Raw genomic sequence first — 26,190 nt, 5'->3', positions numbered from 1 at the left:
TAAAATAAAGAGAAAAATATACACTCCATACACACGTTCTATAGTTCATATTTGTTTGAAATAAAGAGATAAAATTGAAGGTACAGATGATATAGTGTTCTTTAAATTAAAAAGTTGTCTGCTTAACAATAAAATATTAGGCATCTATTATAACATCCTAGTTGGCCTAAACTATTTTTCATCTGTAAAAAAAGTCATCATTTATCTCTTTTCTTAATTTAGTCTTTCATTTTTATAAAATAGCATCTAACAAATGGATATGGATCTGTTCTCCTTTGTAAGTAATAAATATCTTTTCAAGTCAAAATAAGGAGTTCACTTTCAGACTAAGTAGAAAAATACAGTAGGTAAAAATGCACCTCTTCCTCTTTCTCCCTTTTCTTTTCCTGTTCCTCTTCATACTCTTGCTGAATTCGTGCTCTCTGTTCTGCAAGCCGTTTTTCTTCTTTTTCTTCGGCAATTCTCAATCTCTCTCGTTCTGCTTCTTCTCTTTGTTTCTTTTCCTCAATCTAAAGAATTAAACCTAGTTATTACTTTGTGAAACTATTGAAAAGTTAGAATACCACTTAATTTACCCTATTATCAACATTTGTGCCCTCTTTTTGTAAGTAAAAATAAGTTCCTAAATTTTTCAGTTTCCTATATTTTATTAGGGAGGCCACATGATGTAACGTTAAGAGCTCTGAGTAAAATTCCAGCTCCATCAGACTGTGTGACCTTAAGAAACTTTCTTGTTCAGTTTTGTCATCTGGTAAAAAGAGTTATTAACGTCTATACCTCAAGGTAGTACTCAAAAGAATTGAAATGAAACAAGGTATGTAAAAAAACATAAAAAGTTCCTCCTATGTAGAAGGTATTTAGTAAATAATTCATGATTATATTATTCTATAATGACTGCTACTATTACGTCTCAAAGTTCCTTGGCGTGATTAGTATCCTAAAACAACAGTGAAATATTTTAGCAATCACTCTTTAAGTAGGAATCCCTTCCCTAGAATGGCCTTTCTCCTTTCCTATCTACTGGCAAGGTAAATGAGGATTTTGGCCACAAGAATTCATAACTAAGTTTTGTTTGAATGCCACCTGGGGCCTGCAGTGCTGAGTATTCTGGGGGAATATTCTAAGACAGAGTCTAAGATCTGAAAGGAAGAGGACCTTAACAGATAGCCTACATCCTCCATGAATGAGATAGAGAAGAATGACAGCACGGGTACTGGGTATTCATGATGCTGGTTTAAGGATATCAATAGATTTTCGTCCCTCTTAAGTATGGATTGATTATGACTATTCATATTATTTTTATAGTTCTTGTCTGCATTTCCTCTAGCTTCAAGGCTGCTATATTTAGTGCTGACAAACTTTTGAGCTATAAGAACTGTAGTCTTCTTATATGTGCCATGATTTTACATGCTAGGGTTTTTTCCAACATTTCTTTCTCACAACACTATTAAACATGTACAATCCTAATATTTAATACTAAGTGGTGTGTATGTAATCACTTCTTCAATTACAATAGCCCTAGAGAAAACATCATTTATGATCCATACAACAAAACCTCACATTTAATACTCAGTTCCCCCTTTTTCCTCCTCCATGAAAAAAAAATCACAATGACAAAGTCACTTCTCCATTAATGGGTCACAATCATAAATGGATCTCACACCTAATGAATCCACAGAAATATCATTCCAACAAAAATGCCACACAGAAGTTCAATGGAAAGAGAAAAGCTATCATCCAGGTCAGTGGTTTTCAAAACATATAATACAAAAGTGCTTCAAGGGTCCTGCAAATATTTTATTAAACTTGTTAATTATTTTTAAAGCTGCAATTAAAAATGACATCTAAACACTCACATGTGTTATTTACCAAATTTTAACCACATGAAGACTTCTGCTACACTAACTTAAACTAATGGTATAACTTACTTATGCAGACATGGAGCTGAGGCTTCCTTTGCCATCTTTGTGCACAGATTTAAACATTTTATAACATTTCTTTTAACACTTAAGTTTGGGGGTTTTTTTGTCTGACACTATATTGTTGATATTAATAATAAATACCATTTAGCTATTTTACATTTTCATAGAGTTCTGGATTAGATTTTGTTTGGGGGCAAAAAGGGAATTTTTAAGAGGCTGCTAAAAAGAAAAATACATAAACCACCATTTTATACGGTGGGAGAAGTGAAGGTTGAAGTTATTCTGAAACTAATACAGTCAAAGTTTCCCCCACTACTAGTAGTTTTTTCCCAGAGGAAAGACTTCCTAGAGCTAGAAACATAACTGTAGTACCTCTAGATATGATACTTAAAGTCAGGAGACTTGGGTTCAAGCACCGGCCTCACAACTTGCAAGCTCTGCCACCAAAGGTGAGCCTCATCCTGTGTTTTAGTTGGTCATAAAATAAAAAGAGTAATAACTTCCTCAGAGAGTACTGAGGTTTAATAAGATACTATACATAAAACTATCTTATAAATAATAATAGGCTACAAAATGGCAAGACTTATTTTTCCCTGAATTCTACCCTAGACCATGCTAACACTCAGTAAGTATAATAGGAACTACATAATTTTGACTTGCTATCATTATGGGCAATATACCAGAGGGTCCTTCAAGTTCAAAAGGTGACTCTGTGACCCTCAATCTGCTGCTACCTGACTCGAGTGGCCAGTATCCTTGGGATCTCTGATGCTACGCTCTTACAGTCAATATCTCTATTCATTCTGTCGATCCTTAGAAAGGTCTTTCCATCCATTTCTACCATCACCACTCTAGTAAAACACCCCTGCTTCCAGTCTTTTAAAATCCTCCAAAAATACATCCTCAACAGTAATGCCTGATCAGTCATCCTTAAGACTACATCCATTATGTCACTGCCTTAAAAGTCCACAATAATTAGGATCAGAAAGATGGCATGTCTGAATAGAATCTCTGTAAGAAGAATTTGTTTAAGAGGTTGGGATTAGACTGGAGAGCCAGAAGTGTCAGAATAAAGAATATGGACATTTTCTGTAGAAAAGAAAAGCTACTGCCAGGTTTTGAATAAAGAAGAAAAACATGAGAAGTCATATCAAAGGAAGATTAACATGGCCACAGGATTAATCTGACACTGGGATGTAAGTGTGGGTATGGAGGGGAGGGAGGTAAGGAGAGAAAATATTGTGAGCCCGCTATGAGCAGGCACTCTCACTCACCTCAGGCTCCATCCCAAGGGTGGCCACAGTATGAGAGTTCAATAAATCTGTTTGTTTAATAAACACCTGATGCTCAAGTATCTTCCTTTGGGCAATTTCTAGTACTTTAAATACTATTTGCTTATATACATAAATGAGGCAAATAATTGCAAAATGTGATTACATTTAATATTTATTTATTTACAAACTATACAACTGAGTCAAGAATATCAAATCATTTACAAAAAACTAATTACTTTCTACTAACACATGCAAGCATCTAGAAAGATTCATTCTATGCCTAATAGGTGAACATTTTAAGTGTTTCAGTTTTAGAAATTTCAGCATTCTTTAACACTTAATGATTTAATAAAATTTAAGTCACCTGGTATACCTAACATGTCTCCCTATTCATTTTTCAGACATAAGTAGAATAGTATAATAATATAAATTAAATAATAATATAATGTAATTTATATCTTATATAAATTAGATATTTTAGTAACCGCATGGCATTTTAGAATTTATTCTTTATCTTGTGGATTAAATCTTTGCAAGTTTAGTTTATTAAAACTCTTATGGGGACTTCCCTGGTGGCACAGTGGTTAAGAATCCACCTGCCAATGCAGGGGACAAGGGTTCAAGCCCTGGTCCGGGAAGATCCCACATGCCACGGAGCAACTAAGCCCTTGCGCCACAACTACTGAGCCTGTGCTCTAGAGCCTGTGAGCCACAACTACTGAGGCTGCATGCCACAACTACTGAAGCCTGCGCGCCTAGAGCCCGTGCTCCGCAACAAGAGAAGCCACCGCAATGAGAAGCCCGTGCACTGCAACAAACACCCAACGCAGCCAAAAATAATTTTTTTAAAAAACTCTTATGAAACTTTGAAACTGTGATCAAGTAAGCATTTCACCTGAAAACGAAGAAAATTCTTGTATAATTCCTGCTGTTTAATCTGAAGTTCAGTTGGAGGCTCACCAAAAATATTTCCCCGAGCAAAAGGAGAGCTCTGTGTTTGCATATGACCTTGAAAGGGAAATTTTGCAGAAACATACCATTAGCCAGTGCTTAGAAAACGTAAAGGTTAAAGAATAAAGACTTTGCTAATAAATTCAAATCTTGAAAAAAATGTGCTAAATATGGAACTCTAGAGGTTAAACTCAGAAGAAGGCTGAGATTAGAATCTAAAGACCAGATAAAAAGTAAAGAGAGAAAAAAAATGGTGACACTAAAATAAAATTAATACACAGTTGAAAAAGCATAACATATCTATACCTGAAAGACATCAAGAAAACATAAAAGTTAATAACGTAAGCAACTCTCACTGCAGCAAAGGCTTTAAAGTAAAATTTATATAAAGAAAAAAAAAGTACATGTTTAAGTTCTTATTTATGAATATAAATATCCTTTTCTTAAGAACACTGCTTAATTATACACTAAAATGTATTATGTATACACATACAAAAATTTTCTAAAATTGTTTTTAAAAATCAGTAATTCCAAAAGTGGATTCCCATCTATGGTTTAAAGAATAGATTAGAAAGTTAGCTCCAAAAACATTTTTTACAAATTAAAGTGACTATTTTAATCACTGCACCACTTTTTATTTAAAAATTCTATCAGATTAATGAGATATTAACATGAAAAATAAAAATATGCTATATATTACCTATAAATAGTATTAAAACATTCTGGGAAAGGGAAAATATTATTTCATAAAAGCAACCTGGAAAATAATTACACCCCAGGGGTCTCTTTGAATGCAGAAAAAAAAAATTGGTGTTTAAATTTAAGCCTCACATAACTTTTTATATCATTTTTTAGTTTCCTTATACCATCAATCTAAAGCATTTATTTCTCTCACTCGTATAGTGCTTGCAGGACAACTGCTCTGCAGTTTAGCTGTCATTTAGGTCTATTTTGCCTTTGTGTTAAAATTTATTAATGCTTACTTGAATAGATCAGCAGAAAGGCAAATCAACACCTAAACATTAAAATCTTATGTTATGGTGGAAAAGCTGATTAGCAAACCAAAACTGAGTAGTTTGTTTCACTTTGATGATCACTCAAATTCTAAGCCGTTGAGGCAATTAGAGAAGAAATATTATTAGAGGCAGGCAAGATAAGTTCTTTCAAATATAAAAATACTATAAAAATAAAACCAAAGGGAAACACATGCTCTAAACAAAGAAAATGAAAATGTATTCGGGCATCATAATAAGCGAAAAAATAAATTTAAGCCAAATTAGTATGGACTTTATCAACATGGTTTTTCATCCAAGAACCATAAAGTAAAAGAAAAACAACAAACATTAAGAAGGGCCTCAGAAACAGGCCTAATGAAGACAAAACATTAGAGGATAATGAACCTTAAGTATACATTATAATATTCAACTCTCAGGTATATTCAAGTTCCCTTAAAGCCTTAAAATATTACATGCCACATATGTATGTGTATGTGTGCACACACATACATATGTATACACACACACTCCTACACATATATGATGGCCTACCAACAAATTAGGTGACTCTCAATAGTTTTTTGCATTCAGAAAGTCTGTTTTAGGTGAATTCTTAGGGAATGAAAGTTAATTTAGGAAATTTCAATTAACAAAAAAGGGAAATTTTAACATTTTATGATTTTATATGATTTCTTAAACTAGAGCATCCTGGCCACAACAGCTGCACCAAAATCCTGGTAGTGTACAGAAAGGCAACAAACAATAAATTCTGCTATGCATATTCAATCATCAAGCTTGTGCTCCTTCTTGGACATGGGTCATGGAAAGCTTTGATTTTTCCAGTGCTTTTGCTTTGTAAGCAGAGCTAGATGCCTAAAATGTTATTACTATGACAGAGAAAGTTCTAGGCTAAGAGAGAACTACAAACAATACAGGGTGTGGAAGAGAAGGGCAGAGAAGGGGTCTGTACCACTGATCTCAATAAAGACTACCAGAAGCAGAAGCCAATGAAGAGAAAAATAATGATAATCAGAAAGAGGTCAAAATTCTCTTCAATAAAATGGAAAGGTGTTTTGATGCTGCTATTGTACACTGAATTATTACAGACTCAGAGTGAGAGCCAAATTAGTAATTTCATCAAAATCAAAAGTTCTAATTTTAGTACTCCAAAAATCAAAACTAGATCCACTGTGTAAAAATCTATTGTGGATCAAAGTAGGAAAGCATTTTCTTGTAATTAGAGATCAAACAGTGATACAGGCTGTCCATGGAAACAACCAACCACACATCTCGTGAAGTGTTCAAAAAGGCTGCAGAGATCAGTGCTACCATCAAAGGCTTGAAAGATGCAAGGCTAGTAATTCTAATCAGAGCTCACCATTTAGTCTGCCTATTTGGCCAATATGCATTAAAAGTTTCTTTAAGTTTTTACAAAACTGTATGATTAGTCAGGGAACATTTTAGAAAGACTTCCTAATATAGAGTTCTTTTCTAGTCTAAAATTAAAATTTTTGTGAAAGTACAAAAGAGAATTTGTCATAAATAAATGGTTACTTTTATAGGCATCAAAATATAGTGTAAGGTGGTATATTCTTTCAACTTCATTTGAATTTTAAACATGTAACATACTTTCACATATACTTGATACAGAAAGATGATGACAACTTTTCCTGGCAAGTCATAAAGAAAGATATTGAATAATCTTCAATTTACAGAATCTTTAATTAAAGGACCCTCTTTAATAGCAAATCAAAGATATTTGCTTATGAAAGGCAGATGTGACCAGAAGTCAAACTAAACCTTTAATTACTTCATTTATTTCTTTGTATATTGTGGTTTTATAAGGGAGGGCAACTGATTATAAAACAAACAAAAAATGAATTTCACTGTACAATTTATCATACAACATCTGATATGTTTTCACTAATTCAAACTAATTCTGATGGTAAAAGAACCCATAAACTTTACCAAACTCTGTATGGGTAGAAAGACTATTTGATTTTAAGAAATGCCCTCCCCATCAGCAAAATAAAAGTGTTAGCAGCAGCTAAAGTATACATAAGCAAGTAATAAAGCTGAGAAGAAATACATATTAAGGAGCAAAATGTATTTCTTTATTCACTTTTTTCAAAATACCTATGTAAAAAAGTTATTGTAAATAGCATGAATAATGTGTTATGCTTCCTGACTCAGAGTAACCAAATTCTCAAAATCATAAGAACTTTCTTGGAGAACAGAAGAGAAATGCTACTGAACAACTTTAGAAATGTAAAAAAAAACAAAAAAACAAAAGAATAGAATGTGATTAAAAACCTGAGTTTTTATTTGCAGAATCTTCTAGGTTCTCAGCATTTGAAGTGGCTAAATTTTGGTCTAGAGATACAACAGCCCTTTTATCTTCATATGTTCTTGCATCTGGGTTATGGTAGGCATCTATATTTTGTCTGTGCATCCTATTCAAATCAGCTGAGAGGGAAAAATAAGCCATTTATTTCAATAAATGCATTTCTATAATTAGTATACTTAATACATTTTCTTAAAGTAGGGAAATAGAGAGAAAAACAATAGGACAGAGCTGGAATAACTCAATGGTATCTTGGTGCCCTGAAAACAGAAACAAAATTATCAAAACTTTTAAGAAATTTTTCAAAAAATAACCTTACAAAATAAATTCAAAATCAGTAGAGAACTTAAGAGTATATGGATTTTTGACAACCCATAAAAACCATATTCATATCTATGTTACTTCAGAACTTTGAATATCTTAAATACAGAACAAACATAGTAACAATTCGAAACAAGTCACAGTGAAATTTACCCAACATCATTAGTATTCCTAATGAAAAAATATCATGTGGAGTGGAGTTTTAAAATATATCCACAAATTTTTTTACAATCCTCCCTTAAAAGATGGAGCTCAATTCTCCTCTCCTGGAGTGTGGGCTGTTTCTTATGAAAAGGATACTGCATGCACAATGATGGTATACGACTTCTGAGGCTACTTCATGAAAGACAATATGTTTCCACCTTGCTTGATCTATTGGCTCACTCACTCTGAAGAAGCCACCTACCATTTCAAAAGGACACTTAAGGAGCTCTAAAGACAAGCCCACATGGCAAGGAACTGAGGCCTCCTGAGCTGTGTGAGGGAGCCATATAGGAAACAGATTCTCCAGTCCCAATCAAGACTTCAAACGACTGTAGCCCCAGCTGACATCTTGGACTGCAACCTCATGAGAGATCCTGAGACAGAACCATCCAGCTAAAACACTCACAAATTACTGACTCAAGTACTGCAAGATAATGTTTTTTTAAAAATACTACATGTTAGGGAAACACAGCAATAGATACCACATATGCATGGCAAAAATCTGAGCACATAAGACTATGTCAAACAACCGGTCAATCTTAAAAACAAACTTGAATGGTTACAGAACGCAAACGCTTTAACAAGATAAAAAGTAGTTTTTCTCCACAAAACAAGTAACTGAGATAGTGTGGCAGCAGTGAACGTGAACATAAACCTGGATATAAGAAGTGCTTATCAGGAAGCCTGTTATGTCCAAGAATGTATTTTTAACATGAATCACAGTTAGAATACCAGATAGAACATGGCAAATAACACATGAACATTACCAAAGAGAAAGAGAGTTCAGAATCAGGAAAGTTCACATCCTTGCTGCTGCTTTTAAGACAGGTCGGGGGGCTTCCCTGGTGGCGCAGTGGTTGAGAATCTGCCTACCAATGCAGGGGACACGGGTTCGAGCCCTGGTCTGGGAAGATCCCACATACCGCGGAGCAACTGGGCCCGTGAGCCACAACTACTGAGCCTGCACGTCTGGAGCCTGTTCGGAACAACAGAGGCTGCGATAGTGAGACGCCCGTGCACCGCGATGAAGAGTGGCCCCCGCTCGCCACAACTAGAGAAAGCCCTCGCACAGAAACGAAGACCCAACACAGCAAAAATAAATAAATTAATTAATTAAAAAAAAAAAAAAAAAAAAAAAAGACAGGTCGGGGACTTCCCTGATGGTCCAGTGGTTAAGACTCCATGCTTCCACTGCAGGAGATACAAGTTCGATCCCTGGTTGGGTAACTAAGATCCCACATGCCGTGCGGTGTGGCCAAAAAATAAATAAAGTAATTGTTAAACTATTTGCCTAATGCGCCGATTAAAGAAAGAAAAGACAGGCTGGACTCAGAAACTGGACAGGAGCTTCGCAGGTGAAGATGGGTGGGAAAGCATAATAAAGAAACAGCTCCAGGGACTTCCCTGGTGGTGCAGTGGTTAAGAATCCGCCTGCCAATGCAGGGGACACGGGTTCGAGCCATGGTCCAGGAAGATCCCACATGCCACGGGGCAACTAAGCCTGTGGGCCACAACTACTGAGCCTGCACTCTAGAGCCCACGAGCCACAACTACTGAAGCCCGCGCACCCTAGAGCCTGTGCTCCGCAACAAGAGAAGCCACTGCAATGAGAAGCCTGCGCACCGCAACAAAGAGTAGCCCCCACTCGCCGCAACCAGAGGAAGCCTGCGCGCAGCAACAAAGACCCAACACAGCCAAAAATAAATAAATGAATAAATAAATTTATTTAAAAAAAAAGAAACAGCTCCAAGCGTGTGAAACATGAAGACTGTTCTGGCAACATTTAAGTAGTCCAGCTTAACTAGAGCTCAAAACACACACAACAGAGAAAGGAGAGATTACACAGGAAAATGCAGATCAGATGCCAATTCTGGAATATTCTAAAAAACAAGCTGATGGCTCACTATTCTATTCTGTAGATAGTAGAATGGAGACAGTTTTGGTAGTCACAGAAGTAGAAACAGTAATAACGGCAGTTAACATTTATGATTCGCCATTTTTATAATCTATACAATAACTTATATGATATGGTACTATTATTTTCACCCCAGTATTATTAGATGAGAAAATTAAACTAAATTAATTTGTTCAAAGCCAGTAAATGGCTATGCAAGAATGTGAACTCAGTAAGACTCTCCAGAGTCCTTAATGAATTCTGAGCATGGAATAATACAGTTGGTTATACTTTTGATACGTACAGCTTGGATGTGAAAAACAAAGGAGGAGAACGAAGAAGCAATGAAGAAAGAGCAACAGCCCAGGCAAGATATAATAAATCTCTATTATGGTGGTAGTATGAATGAAAATTAAGAGAATTCAAGGAACACTGAAAGGGCAGAACCTACACTTTAGGCTTATTAACTGACTGGCTATGGGAAGTCAAAAGGACTCTTGAATTTTTTACTCTGAACCATCAGAATGATGATGCTTTTACAGAAAAAGACAAAGATGAGCTGGATTTTAAAAATGAAGGTTGGTTTTGCATGCTAAGTATACATAATCCACCAAACACCAGGTACAGAGATTCAGAAGACAAGTTGGAAGTGAAGCAGAGTCTTAGAAGTGGTCAGGGGCTGAGTAATATTCCACTGCATATATGTGCTGCATCTTCTTTATCCATTCATCTGTCGATGGACATTTAGGTTGGTTCCATGTCCTGGCTATTGTAAATAGTACTGCAATGAACATTGTGGTACACGTCTCCTTTTGAATTACGGTTTTCTCAGGGTATATGCCCAGTAGTGGGATTTCTGGGTCATAAGGTACTTCTATTTTTAGTTTTTTAAGGAACCGCCATACTGTTTTCCATAGTGGTTTGAGTTATTTGTAGTGAGGTGGATGGACCTAGAGTCTATCATACAGAGTGAAGTAAGTCAGAAAGAGAAAAACAAATACCGTATTCTAACGCATACATATGGGATCTAAAAAAAAAAAAAAAATGGTACTGATGAACCTAGTTGCAGGGCAGGAATAAAGATGTAGACATACAGAATGGACTTGAGGACACGGGGTGGGAGGGGGAAGCTGGGGCGAAGTGAAAGTAGCATCGACATATATACACTACCGAATGTAAAATAGTTAGCTAGTGGGAAGCAGCAGCATAGCACAGGGACATAGCTCAGTGCTTTGCGATGACCTAGAGGGGTGGGATAGGGAGGATGGAAGGGAGGCTCAAGAGGGAGGGGATATGGGGACATATGTATGCATACGGCTGACTCACTTTGGTGTACAACAGAAACCAACAAAGTATTGTGAAGCAATTATACTCCAATAAAGATCTATTAAAAAAAAAAGAAAAAGTGGTCAGGGGCAAAGAAAGAGACTTGAGAAGGCCTAAAAAGAAACAGAGGAGTAGAAGAGACAAGGTGGGAGAAAATGGATGGAAGGAATGTATCTAACTCAAGGAACACATGATGTCAGAAGACAGTCCTAGAACAAAGTTCAGGTTTACAGACCCAGAAGAATAACCCAGTTCCTAATACACATACAATAAATGTCAGGTGAAGAGAGGACAGCACTGCAGAGAATGCACAGGACTCAAAGGCAAGAATTGTCAACCCAATTCAAAGAGGATGAACACTGAGTAAAAACCATTAAATTAGAAATTAGGACATCAGTTATTTTTGAAAGTGTAGCATCAGTAGAGTAGTAGGAACTAGAAGTCATTTTATAGAATATGAAGCAATAAGAGGATGGTAAGAAGTGGCAGCAACAAGTACAGACTACTTTTGGAGTGTGTTTTATGTAAGGGAAGTACAGCAAGGTCAAGAGCAGAGTTTTTGTTGGTTTATTTGTGTTTAAGAATATAAGTTAACCAAAGTATGTTCAGAGCTGGAAGGGAAGGAATTAGTAAAAAGAACTGCAAATGCAAGAGAGAAGGGACTGGCTGATAACACAGAGAAAAGCTGATTCCAAGAAAACTTCCAAGTGCCAAGGAGTGGTAAGGCAAGAATTAGTTAGCTACTCCTGAAATCATAGCCAAATCCTGGGATCTATCTGAATATGGGAGGTAAATGAAACCAGAAAGATGATGGGAAAGTTAAGGTCATGAATTAATGAATAGCTGTGGTCTCAAAAATGTCATAAAAATGAAACAAAATAACTCCAATGGGAAATCAATATCTCATTGTCATCCAATTCACTAGAAGAGCATAAAACCAGCCTATGTAAATAAGAAGTCACTATGAATAATTACACATATAGTATTCTTTTTTATATTTCAAGAGTGTAATATATTAAGCTCACTCCTTCCAGATGATACCCATACCCAGAGCTCTGTTACCAAACTAGTGAAAGATTAGGGAATAAAATATCACTTTGATATTCACCTACACAAACTATAAAGTAAGAGATATATATCTTACAAGTAAACACTTTAATAAACTTCATAATCAATAACATGTTTTAATTTACTGTTGTGATTACAGTTTTCTCAACTATTAGAATAATAGTCAATGTATTTATATAAAAGGAAAATTAATTTCATCAGAGTACATAATTATTATTTAAGACTTAAGACTACCAGATTCAGCAATCAAAACAAACCCATATTGCTTTTTATTGGAAAAGATGATTTGTCAATCAGTTGGTCACTCCTTGTCTATGTTTTTTTTGCGAGGCAGTAAAATACAAGGTATGAAATCAGCTAAAAGATGAAAATTAAAAAAAGCACTTTGGTCAAAAGTGTAATTTGCCAACTGAAAAGGTATCACTGAAAATGGGCATTTATTTCAAATGTATATCATCATATCATTTAATATAATATTGCTAGCATTACAAGAATAATTCTACAAAGAAAGGAATAACAAAAGAAAATGTTACAGATTCATGAGTGGGAAAATAATTCTACTCTCTGAACAATTTATCAGACCAGGGCTAAATTATACGATACCTACAGGTAAACAATACATAAATAATAATTAATTCTTTTCATTCCTTATTTTATAATCTTTGCTTTTTTATAAACCTAAATGAATACTTTGAAATTAAAATTAACTTTCCAAGTTACTCTTTGTACTCTGGTGGAAAATACCAAACATTTTAAAGAAAATGGCTAAGATATGTTAAATAGTACCATAGGCCCGGGATTATTCAGCAATCTACTGCTGACATACAAACTCTTTTATAATGTATCAATTCAGAGGGCTAAAGAAAATTTCCAATCCTGGCACTACTAGTACAGTACATATTTCCAAATTAACCTAATTTTTAATATATACACTTACTTATAGAGATCAGAGTCTACAAGGTAAATAAAAATATAATTGGTAGTCCATAAAATAAATCTCATAAACTTAAAAACACTGAAATAACAAAAAAGTATACTCTCTGAACAAAACAGAATATATGCTAGAAGTGAACAACAGAAAGCTATCTGGAAATATGCCCAAATATTTGGAATTTTTTTTGTATACATCTTTATTGGAGTATAGTTGCTTTACAATGTTGTGTTAGTTTCTGCTGTATAACAAAGTGAATCAGCTACATGCATACGTATATCCCCATATCCCCTCCCTCTTGCATCTCCCTCCCACCCTCTTTATCCCACCCCACTAGGTGGTGGCAAAGCACCAAGCTGATCTCCCTGGGCCATGCAGCTGCTTCCCACCAGCTATCCATTTTACATTTGGTAGTGTATATATGTCAACATTACTCTCTCACATCATCCCAGCTTACCCTTCCCACTCCCCATGTCCTCAAGTCCACTCTCTACATCTAGGTCTTTATTCCTGCCCTGCCGCTAGGTTCGTCAGAACCATTTTTTTTTTTTTAGATTCCAGATATATGTATTAGCATACGGTATTTGTTTTTCTCTTTCTGATTTACTTCACTCTGTATGACAGGCTCTAGGTCCATCCACCTCACTACAAATAACTCAATTTCATTTCTTTTTATGGCTGAGTAATATTCCATTGTATATATGTGCCACATCTTCTTTATCCATTCATCTGTCGCTGGACACTTAGGTTGCTTCCATGTCCTGGCTATTGTAAATAGAGCTGCAGTGAACATTGTGGTACATGACTCTTTTTGAATTATGGTTTTCTCAGGGTATATGCCCAGGCGTGGGATTGCTAGGTCATATGGTAGTTCTATTTTTAGTTTTTTAAGGAACCGCCATACTGTTCTCCATAGTGGCTGTATCAATTTACATTCCCACCAACAGTGCAAGAGGGTTCCCTTTTCTCCAACCCTCTCCAGCATTTATTGTTTGTAGATTTTTTGATGATGGCCATTCTGACCAGTGTGAGGTGAATCTCATTGTAGTTTTGATTTGCATTTCTCTAATGATTAGTGATGTTGAGCATCTTTTCATGTGTTTGTTGGCAATCTGTATATCTTCTTTGGAGAAATGTCTATTTAGGTCTTCTGCCCATTTTGGGATTGAGTTGTTTGTTTTTTAGATATTGAGCTGCATGAGCTGCTTGTATATTTTGGAGATTAATCCTTTGTCAATTGCTTCGTTTGCAAATCCAAATATTTGGAAATTTTTAAAACTCACTTCTAAATAATCAGTGGGTCAAAGAAGAATCAAAAGGAGAATTAGAAAACTGAATTGAATGAAAATGAAAATATAACATATCAAATCTGTGATATACAGTTAAAGCAGTACTCAGAGGGAAATCTGTAGCATTTTTAAATGAATATATTAGAAAAGAAATAAGGTCTCAAACCATAATCTAAGCTTCCACACTAAGAAATCAGAAAAAGAAGAGAAAATTAAAAGCACAAAGCAAACAAAAGAAAGAAAATAGTAAAGAGCAAAAATCAATGAAATAGGAAGAGAAAAACAACAGAGAAAAATCAATGAAAACAAAAGCTGGTTCTATGAAAAGATAAATCAAATAGATAATCTCTAGGCAAACTGGTTAAGAAAAAGGAAAGAATATAAAAATTACAAGTATCAGGAATAAAAGAGAAGCAGGAGCCATCACTATAGATCCTACAGACCTTAAAAGAATAATAAAATATTATGAACTTTATGCCAAAAATTCAAAAACTCAGAAGAAATGGATAAATTCTTCAAATGATTCAAACCACCAAACTTCACGATTTGGTGTCATGGTTTCTAAACATTGTACTAGAGTTCCTAACCAGGGAAAAGACAAGTAAAATAAGTAAAAGGCATTCAGATTGGAAAGGAATAAATAAAACTCTGTCTACAGATAACATGACTGTCTACATTTATTTAATCTGTCTATCATTTAATTAATAGTATTGTAACCATTTTAATTTTCAGTTTTGATCACTGTGCCAAGACTACGTAAGGTGCTAACATTAAGGGAACCTAGGTAAAAGGTACTCTCTATACTATCTTTGCAACTCTTCTATAAGTCAAATTATTTCAAAACAAAAAGTTACAATGAGATGTCACTACACACTTAATAGAATGACAAATTTCTAAGACAATCTCAAGCGCTCATGAGGGTTCACAGCAACGGGAAATCTCATGCTCTGCTGGTGGGAATGCAAAATGGCACAACCACTTTGGGAAAAGGTCTGGGAGTTTCTTACACAGGTAAACATACACTTATTACATGTTCCAGCAATTCCATTCCTAGGCATTTACCCAAAAGAAATGAAAACTTATGTTCACACAAAGACCTGTAAGTGAATGTTTATAATAGCTTTATTCATAATAGCCTCAAACTATAAACAACCCAAAAGTCCATCAACTGGTAAATGGATAAACAACTGTGGTGGTTCCCCACAACAGAATACTATTCAGTAATAAAAAGAAATACACTACTGATGTATAAAACAACATGGATAAATCTCAAAAACATCATACTAAGTTAAAAAAAAAAAAAAAAAGACATAAAAGGCAATACTATTGTGCCAGAGTGCAGCTCAGAGACTGACAAGGGTATAGGGCTGGATAAGTTAGAAATATTCAATATCTTGATTATGGCAGTGGTTACCAGAATCAGTTGTCAAAACTCAATGAACAAAACACTTTAAAAGGGCGAATTTTACTGTATGCAAATTGTGTCTCAATTAACAGCATAAAAACAAACATAAATCTAACTGGGGCAAATATAATACATAAAAGAAATACAAATATTTAACCAAATATATGTGAAGCAATCTTGCTATTAATCAATTAGAACTATGAGATATTTCTGCTATCTTTCAAATTGGTTAAGTATTTTTAATTTTTTTTTTTACTTTTTTTTTCTTGGTGTACATACAGGTTTTTAAAATTTTTAATATACAATAGAGTCAAGTAACATCACCATAATCAGGATACAGAAGAGTTCCATCACCCCCAAAAACTCCATCATAGTTACTCCCTCTCCTCAGCTATCTTCTTTGGTAACCAGTGATTTGTTCTCCATTGCTACAGTTTTGTCATTTTGAGAATGTATGTGTATGTAACCTTTACAGAAGGGCTTCTTTCCCTTAAGACTTCCTTTGAGCGTCTTCCAAATTGTTTTGTGCATCAATAGTTCATTCTTTCTTACTGCTGAGTAGCATCCCATCATGTGAATGTTCACAGTTGTTTATCCATTCACCCATTGAAAGACATTAGAATATACTAAGTTTTTTTACGGGAACTTGAATAAGGAATTTTAATGAATAAAGAACTGAGAAAGGAAACAGATTTTAAGTGTAGTACAAGTAATCAAAACGAGAGGTATTTACTCTAAAAGGGTTGATGCTATGTTAAAATTGTATGAGTAACAGATTTTGATATTTTATTAATAACTAGTTTACCTTATAAAGAGATCTTTCTTAGAGAGCTAAGATAATGGTGAACATTCAATTTCTTTAATTTGTTTGTAATAAAAGATCAAAGATGAAACAGGAGTAATTAGAAAAGCCAGCAGCTGAATTAAAGTTACCCAACATAACCCCTGTTATATGGTCTTGGCCATCTCATGAAATAAAGCAAAACACTGAACTTTACTACATATTTTAAATAGAAAAATTATGTTCCCTCTCTCTCTAAAATATAACAGCCACATACAAAACAAACTGATATTCTTTAAGTGATGAGTTTACTGGCTTTGAAAATACCATTAAAAAAAGAGTTCCACTGCATTTGATAAAACAGCACACCTTTTTTATTTCATGGCATGACTGTAGCATTAAATAAGCAAACTAAACATTACCACTAAAAGTAAACATCTCAGAAAAGTTTGCTCCATTCCTGTTAGGTCAAGCAATTCTAAAACAGTATTTTATAATTCAATAACAAACACTTATCCTACTCACTTCTACCAATTAAACACACACAAAACACTGTAATTGTATTGTCTGAACTGGAAATAATCTTAGAGCAAGCTGGAAACTTCTAGGAAATTATTCCAGTGTTTCCCAAAGTTTCTGTTACATAAATAAGCACTTCCTTCGTGGTAACTGTTATGTTTCTATCAATTTACAATTTAAATTTAATAGCAAAGACTGGGTAGATGCTTATCAATCTCATGTCCTCCTCCTGGGTATAAAGAAACCAAAACTTTCCAGCCTCCCAAGCAGTTACTTTAGAACCTTATAACTAGGTCTGAACAATGGAACAAAGACAAAAGTGATATTCCTCCACTTTCAGGCCAGGCCCCAACAAAATTCTCAACTTGTTCTCCCACCCTCTGGACCACATCTGTGCAGCTAGAAATAAAGGACTCCAAAATGGTGGAATGACACAATGGAAGGGGCCCACATTCCCAAGTCGTCTCTTGAAGGAGAACCACCCAAACAGCATCAGAATGTGACTTAAGTGAGAAGTAAACTTACACTGCCTTAAGCCTTAAGCCTCTGAGAAATGGGAGTTCTTTGTTAGAGCACTTTTCGTTAAATGCCTTTACTTTCAAAGGAAATGTTATAGTACTATCCATTAATGGAAAACCAGTGTTTTTCTAATATATATTCAAATAAACATTTAACTTCTATGCTTATCTATGCATCACCTAAAATCATCTCATCTATAAAGAGAGAGTAAGAGTTCTAGTCTTCAAAACTGTGAGGAAAGTATTTATGACGTGAAGAAAGGAAAGGAATAAATTCTTTGGAAAAGAAAAGAATTATCTCATTAATTTAAGTGGGCCTCAAATGTATCTTTTTTAAAAAGCCATCTTTAAAAAAAAAAAAAAAAAGCCATCTTTAACAAAGAATCAAAGGCATAATACTTAAGAACTGTAATAACTCAGTACCCCTCAAAATCTTCTGATTGCATCTCTCAGCTATCCCTACAACAAAGCACAAACCCAAAGAATGTGAAATTTACATTTTTACCATTTTAATGGGTTTCTAATTATTCATTTCTCATTTCCAATTAAACAATTTTAAAAAACCCATTATCTTTCTCTGCTTTTATTCTAAGCTAAAAGCTAATCAGAGACCATTCCAATATATATAACAAGTTATATAAAGCGTCTTTTCAAAGTGCTTGTTGTGTGATTTCTAGATGGAACATTTTTAAGAGTACATAATTGAAAGATAAATCAATATAATTCTGCAACCTGCCAAAACTTTCTGAGGCCAGGTCTTTGTCAAAGGAGTCTCTGCATTGTGCAAGTACATAACATCCCACCACTACAGCAGATCACTTATTTTAAAGACATCTTACTAGTTTTAAAAAAAAATTGCAATAAGCGTTTTATTATTTTTACTAGAAAACTTTAAAAAATTCTAACTACTAGTTTGGGTAAAAACTTGCCAACTAAAATGAACTTTTCTCTGCAACTGAGTTATTATCATTGGAGGGTGAAAAATTTGTAATAAAAATAAATTAATAGTAATCTGAAGAAGAAAGGCTTTTTAACCTGTTATTATGCTTACTATCAAAATACCTCTTTTGCATTAAGCTGTACAAAAAGAGACCTTGCCTTACAGACTATGATTCCCACTTTTTTATACTCCCCATTCTTTTAAAAAGTTAAACTTAGTTTCTCTTAAAAACAACAAATCAATGGAAATAACATACTTATCAGATTTCCTTTTGCATCTCTCAGAGGAGCACCACCTCCACCTTTCCCCCAGGGGTTATAACTTCTCATTTCAGCTTCTAATTTAGCTTCATATTCTTCTTTTTCTTCTCGTTCTTTCTTTCTTCTTTCTTCTCTTTCTCGAATCTTAACAACATTAAGAAACATTCGTAATAAGTGCTGACAAGTATTCTGATACAAAAAGTTAGTTTTAATATCAGATTTTATTTTTCTTATTAGAGAAAAAACTGGATTTTTTTTCAGTATACTTCACTATAAAATTTAACATCACAAATATATTTAAAAACAATTTAAGGGGCTTCCCTGATGGCGCAGTGGTTAAGAATCCGCCTGCCAATGCAGGGCACATGGGTTCGAGCCCTGGTCCAGGAAGATCCCACATGCCGCGGAGCAACTAAGCCGGTGCACTACAACTACTGAGCCTGTGCTCTAGAGCCCGCGAGCCACAACTACTGAGCCCATATGCCACAACTACTGAAGCCCGCGCGCCTAGAGCCCATGCTCTGCAGCAAGAGAAGCCACCGCAATGAGAAGCCTGGGCACCACAACGAAGAGTAGCCCCTGCTCGCCGCAACTAGAGAAAGCCCACATGCAGCAACAAAGACCCAATGCAGCCAAAAATAAAATAAATAAAATAAATTTATAAAAAAATAAAATAAAATAAAAACAATTTTAAAACACTTTGATAGCTGGAATATATAGCTGCTACTCCCTCGCATCATGTCACTTGAGTCCTTTCCAGCCACTGGTGCCACTTTGGACTAAACCAACTCCATCTTCCCACCCCCCAGCTTCATTCCCTCCCTAACCTCACCAGTTTCATGGGGACCAACAGAATCTCCCTACTTCCTTTTTTCATCTACCCTTTCATGGGATCTGGCCAGCAACAAACTACTCCTCACACCTCATGAGATCTGGGCCAACTACTTTCTATACCTCACCAGACCTACTCTACCCTGGGCAAACTCCATTCCCAAAATTCAAAGCTGTTGAAGGTTCAAAGCTCTCTGGAGAATGTTGGGCTATTTAAGTATACTTTATGAAAGCATAAAAAACAAATACAGTCTTAACATCATCAAGTATAAGCACAGGGTTGGTCTCTAAAGACATAAATAGGCAATGAATAAAGATCTACATTTTAGAAAGTTACTTTTAAAATCATAACCATATGCATGGAAAATTTAAGCAACTACTCCAGAAAGGCCAAGGAAGTTATCACATACATAAAATAATATTCTAGAGTTAGGAAAGCTGGTTTTGTCGGTGGTGTTTTTAATATGCTCATTTGAAAACAGACAGATAAATGCAGTCTTTTGTTTGTAGAATCATAACACACAAAAAAATAATGTTGGTAATTCTATAATTTAAAAAAATCCACCTTCCAAGGAGGTTGCCCAATGTAAAAAACTGAACAAAAAAACTGAGCTTTAGAAGAAATCCAAGTGAAACTTTGTAGAAAAGTACCTCAGGTGAATATATACCTAGAGTTCCAGGGTCCTCTCTGGAGGAGATATGAGTACTCCCCTCAAAAAACCCATACATGTAATACAGTTATTCTTTTTTTTTTAAGCTATTAATTTTTTATTATTATTTTTATTTATTTATTTATTTTTGGCTGCGTTGGGTCTTCGTTGCCACGCACGGGCTTTCTCTAGTTGCGGTGAGCGGGGGCTACTCTTCGTTGTGGTATGCGGGCTTCTCATTGCAGTGGCTTCTCTTGTTGCAGAGCACGGGCTCTAGGTGCGCAGGCTTCAGGAGTTGTGGCACGCGGGCTCAGTAGTTGTGGCTCGTGGGCTCTAGAGCGCAAGCTCAGTAGTTGTGACGCACGGGCTTAGTTGCTCCACGGCATGTGGTATCTTCCCAGACCAGGGCTCGAACCCGTGTGCCCTGCATTGGCAGGTGGATTCTTAACCACTGCGCCACCAGGGAAGTCCCTGATACAGTTACTCTTAAATAAACTCTCTCCAAACATTACAAACCACAACAGAACATTATCCTCCTCCCTAAGCATTCTACCTCTTTTTTCCCTATGCTCAGTTCACAGCCTCATTATTCTCTCAGATTACAACACTCAGAATCATCTTCAAGCCCTCTGTTCTTTCCTCACTCCCTAAAATAAGCCCTATCAATGGAACCCCAGAACTGTCTCTTGGATGCCCTCTCCATCTTCCCCACCTGGTTCAGGGCCTTGTTACCTCCTGGCTGGACTACCTCAATAGTTTACTAAAAGGTTTCTCTGCCACATCTCTTTCCCAACCGTCCATATCACAACCAGATATCTTCCTAAAAGCCACATCTACTCATATCAACTATTTCTTTCACTCTTTGGCTTAAAATGTCCTCCCTTTGGCTATTGATAACAAGATGAAACTGAAAACCCCTTATTAGCTATCCTTCACAATCCAGCACAATCTAACACTCCAGCCCCTTCTCGACTACATCAATTCCATTCCCTGAATACACCAGGAATTTCACATTTATTCACTGTATAACATGCAACTAAAATATCATCAACCATGTGAAGCCCTCCTAACAGCCCAGGCAATTATTCTCCCTATCCCATGCATTCCAGTCTACCTACATCAAACCTTATCACACTGAATTATAAATGAATGGAATTTGTTCTCCTCCGCCACACTCTGACTTTTAATGGACCACTGTACTAACACATAAGATGTTTAACATTAGATGAACGAACAAACGAGTGAATTAAAAAATGAATGAATACCTGCTGCTGCAAAGCGTCTTGGTAAGACTGAAGTGTCTGTTTTGAAGGCTTTGGTTTATCTTCAAAAAACAATCCTGAATTTATTGCTCGATCGCTTGTAATTTTCAGTTCATTCTGTCCAACCGTACTCCTACATCAAATACACAATAATCCAGATTCATTTATAACAAAACAAGAAGAAAATGCAACACGCCTTTGAAATAGCATGGCATTTAAGTACATTTAAAATAGGGAAAGAATTTCTCTATAGTTCAAAGAGAAATCCTTAAGTAAATGACCCCTATCTCTGCTTTCACAATCAATGGAACTTTCAAATTTACTGAATCTATTTCTTGACGTAGGTGGCAGTTACATGCAAGTAAAACTTTCACATACAAGTAAAAACAGTTTGTGATAATTCATCAAGCAATATACGTATTACTTACGCACTTTTCTGAATGCAGTGGAAGTCCCTCTACTAATATCATAACTAATGACTTACTTAATAAATTTGCTCCAAAATAAAGTATTGAAAATAACTTCCTAGCCATTTCAAGCATAAAACAATATAAATACAGTAAAGAGTCTGACTATCCCAAATAAATTTAAAATTTTAAAAAACTTACAAGGAATCAAAAAAAATTTTTTAACATATTACAGTAATATAAACCTCAAGGAATAAAGTACTATTTGTTTACAATACATGTTAAAATACAGGAATATAGCCACTTTGAAGAAAACAATATATTTAAAATATCTTTATTATAAAAGATAAACTCAAATATTATTTTTAAAAAAAAACTATACTAATAAAAAAGAGACTACAAAAGGCTCCTATCTCCGAAAACAACATCATCACCTTTTTTTTTTTTGATGGCAGAAATAAAATGTGTGCTTTATTGTTTGGGGGATTTTCTAAAATTTATTTTTTATTTTTTATACAATTTTAAAGGTTACTTTCCATTTAGTTATTACAAAATATTGGCTATATTCAGAATAACCCTATGAGTTGATACCATTATTATCCCAATTAACAAACAAGAAATAAAACTTAAGAAACTTGCCTTAAGCTGATTAGTAAAACCTGGATTCAAACCAAGGCACTCTGCCTGCAAAGCCTACACTCTTAGTTGATATGAAATACTAAGTTTATTCATCCTACTTTCCAGAATAATTGCAATTTGGGATGAAATATCCTTTTCTACATTATGAGGTTCAATTTTAGGATTCTTCTATCTGTGAGTGAAACTAGCCTATAACTTCCTGTTCTCATATTGGCCTTGTCAGGTTTGAGTATCAGGAGTATCATAGTCTCAGTAGCAGTGTGAATTTGATACTCTGTATTAGTTTGTGTAAGATTAATTTTTTTCCTTGAATGTCTGGTGTAATTCACCAGTCCATCTAGATGCAGAGTTTATTTTGTGGGATGATTTGAAACTTGTGACCCCTAAATTTTTAAACAGTTTTGATATTATCCATGTTTTTTATTACTTCTTATCAGTTTTATTAAGTTAAAATTTTTTTTTAATTTTTATTTCTTTATTTATTTATTTTTGGCTGTGTTGGGTCTTCGTTTCTGTGCGAGGGCTTTCTCCAGTTGCGGCGAGCGGGGGCCATTCTTCAGCGCGGTGCACGGGCCGTTCACTATCGCGGTCTCCCCTGTTGCGGAGCACAGGCTCCAGATGTGCAGGCTCAGCAGCTGTGGCTCACGGGCCCAGTCGCTCCGCGGCATGTGGGATCCTCCCAGACCAGGGCTCGAACCCGCGTCCCCCGCATTGGCAGGCAGACTCCCAACCACTGCGCCACCAGGGAAGCCCAAGTTAAATTTTAATAGGAATTTTTCTTCACTTAAATTTCCAAATTCACTGTCATAAACTTGTTCATAATATATTTTTATTGTCTTTTTAAGGTTAACTACAACTAAAGTGACAATTTTTTTTATTCCTAATATTTCTTATTTATACCTTTCACTTTTGTTTTTTTTTTTCCTTGATCAACATCAGTAGAGAATTATCTATTTTAATAGTCTTTTCAAAGAACTAACTTTAGACTCTGTTGATCCTCAGTATTATATATTTCTATTTCATTTATTTCTCTTATTATTTCTTTCCTTGCTTCTTTGGGTTTACACTTTGCTATTCTCTCACTTTTTAGATGCCTGATAATTATTTTAATTTTCACCCTTTTTACATATTTTCTAATTTGTTCCCTGTTTTCTAATTTCCAATATATCGAGGGTTTGTTATTTTAAAAATTGATTTCTACTTTAAATGGTCCATAGGATATGAGTCTACCAAAATTTACTGAGACTTCCTTTAAGGACTAGGATGTGGTAAGTTTTATAAATACTCTTGTGAGATTAGTAAAAATAGACATTCTCAAGTTTGAGGTGGATTTCTATACATTTCCACTAAAATAAGCTTGTTAATTATGTTAAGTAAATTATTCTCTAACTTTATTATTTTCTGCTTTATCTAACACTTATAAAAAGAAGTAATAAAGTCTCACATTAGGATTCTATATTTGTCAACTTTTACCTGCAGTTCTTTAAATTTTTGCTTTATGAATTTTGAGATGATGTTTTCAGGTGCATAAAAATTTCTGTCACATTATCCTGCTAAAATGAACCTCTATTCTTTATAAATGGATCCTCTTTGTCTCAAACAAACCTTTATGACTGAAAAATCCACTTCATCTAATGTTACTATAGCTAAACAAATTTTAGTATAATTCATATTCTCCTAGTATATCTGTACCCTTTAACTTTCAACTTTTCTATACCACTTGCTCAAGTATATCTTATAAGTAACATGTACCTGGATTTTGCTTTTGCAACTAGTATGACAAGCTTTCTCTCTGACCTAGATACTTTACCATTTACTAACATCAAATTTAACTTTGCCATTTAATTTGGACTTACAATCAGATTAAATAGGCTCCTTAAACCTTTCAATGTATTTTGTTCTCTCTTTTTTTTGCCTCCTTTTGGATTCTTTTTTTCCTCTAGCACATTAGTAAGTTGCACCTTTTGTCCATATATTTTTAGCGGTTATCCTAGAAATATAACACCCATACATAACTTATCAAAGACTAAAGCTATTCAAAATCTTTACCATGTTCACAAATGATACAAAGATTTTTAAACACATTAACTCCATCTAACCCCATCCAAATTACATGCTATTCCTATTAATTACTCTTAATTTTACTTACTTTTAAACCCATTATAATTTTACCATATATAATATTTATTTAATTCCATCTACGTACTTACCACATTTTTTTCTTTCTACTGTTTCATGTAACGCAGACCTCCCCTATGTGACCTTCCTTCTGCATTTAGAATTGTACTTACTAAGGGTCTGCTAGTGGCAAATTCAGCTGTTTCTCTTAAAATATTTTTATTTCAATCTCATTCATTTTATTTCAATCTCATTCATGAAAAATAACTTTGCTGAGTATAAAATCATCTCAACAAATTGACGGTATCTATAGTTATCTTCTGAATTCCTTCCTAGAGTTCATTTGAAAGTAATGTCTTTTCTTTCTGGCTGATTTTAAGTTCCTCTGTGTTTCATTTATGTTCTAAAGTTTTACTGTGACTGTCTTGGTATGGAATTCTTTTATTTCTCCTGTTTGAGAGGTATTAGGCTTCTAGAATCTATGGATTAGGACCTTTTATCAATTGTAGAAAATTTTAAGATATCATCTCTTCAAATACTTCTTCCATCTCATTCTCTCTCTTTTTCTAGAATTCCAATTAGTTACACTTAAACCTTTATAGTGCCATAATTTTTACTCCCTTTTTCATATTTTCCATGTCTTTTTCTCCCTGTTCTGGCTGAATTTCTTCAGCTCTACTAGTTCAGAGGTTCTCAAACTTTAGTGTACATTAGAATCACCAGGAAAGCTTATTGAACACAAGTTGTTGGGCCCCAGCATAGAGTTTCTGATTCATAGGTAGGATGGGGCTTGAGAGTTTGCATTTCCAATATGTTCCCATAATGCTGCTACTCTGGGGACCACATTTGAAAACCACTGTTCCAACTTATTAATTCTCACTTTGGGTATGTCAAATCTGCTATTAAGGCCCATCCATTGAGTTACTACTCTCAATTATTTAAAATTTTTACTAAAATATCTAGTTAATTCTATTTCAAGTCTGCTATTAAGGCCCATCCATTGAGTTACTACTCTCAATTATTTAAAATTTTTACTAAAATATCTAGTTAATTCTATTTCAAATCTGTTGGTCATTCTTCATAGTTTCTTATGCCCTGGTATAAACATGATCAATATGACCATTTTATATTTTGCCTAACAATTCCTAATGTGAGGTCTCTGTCATTCTTTTATTGCAAGCCTATTCCCACTTATGGTTTATATCCTTGTAAATTTTGTGATTTCTGAATATGAACTTCACATTTTCCATGGAAAAGTATTGAAAGTCCCTAATCTTCACTTTCTATTTTACCAACTGCTTTGGGAATTTCCCTTTTTGTCACTCAGACACTGGTAGCTTC

At 34.7% G+C, this 26,190-nt stretch overlaps 1 protein-coding gene across 15 annotated transcripts in view; it reads right to left on the bottom strand.

Moving 5' to 3' along the window:
• Positions 1-26,190, bottom strand: part of CSPP1 (centrosome and spindle pole associated protein 1) — a 221,899-nt gene that overhangs the window by 32,018 nt on the left and 163,691 nt on the right. For 11 of the 15 annotated variants that reach the window (XM_068525678.1, XM_068525677.1, XM_068525676.1 and 8 more), the window contains 5 exons: positions 21,689-21,818; positions 18,939-19,086; positions 7,456-7,608; positions 4,092-4,204; positions 360-509 (listed from right to left, as the gene is read on the bottom strand). In XM_068525678.1, the coding sequence (XP_068381779.1) occupies positions 360-509; positions 4,092-4,204; positions 7,456-7,608; positions 18,939-19,086; positions 21,689-21,818 (694 nt within the window). The remainder of the gene's footprint in view (positions 1-359; positions 510-4,091; positions 4,205-7,455; positions 7,609-18,938; positions 19,087-21,688; positions 21,819-26,190) is intronic. The other 4 variants (XM_068525684.1, XM_068525690.1, XM_068525685.1 and 1 more) reach the window with 1 other exon arrangement.

This window comes from Eschrichtius robustus, chromosome 17 (assembly GCF_028021215.1).
Source record: "Eschrichtius robustus isolate mEscRob2 chromosome 17, mEscRob2.pri, whole genome shotgun sequence".
Classification (NCBI taxonomy): domain Eukaryota; kingdom Metazoa; phylum Chordata; class Mammalia; order Artiodactyla; family Eschrichtiidae; genus Eschrichtius; species Eschrichtius robustus.
The sequence above is the reverse complement of the archived record's forward strand: the minus strand, read 5'-3'. Positions and strand labels throughout refer to the sequence as shown.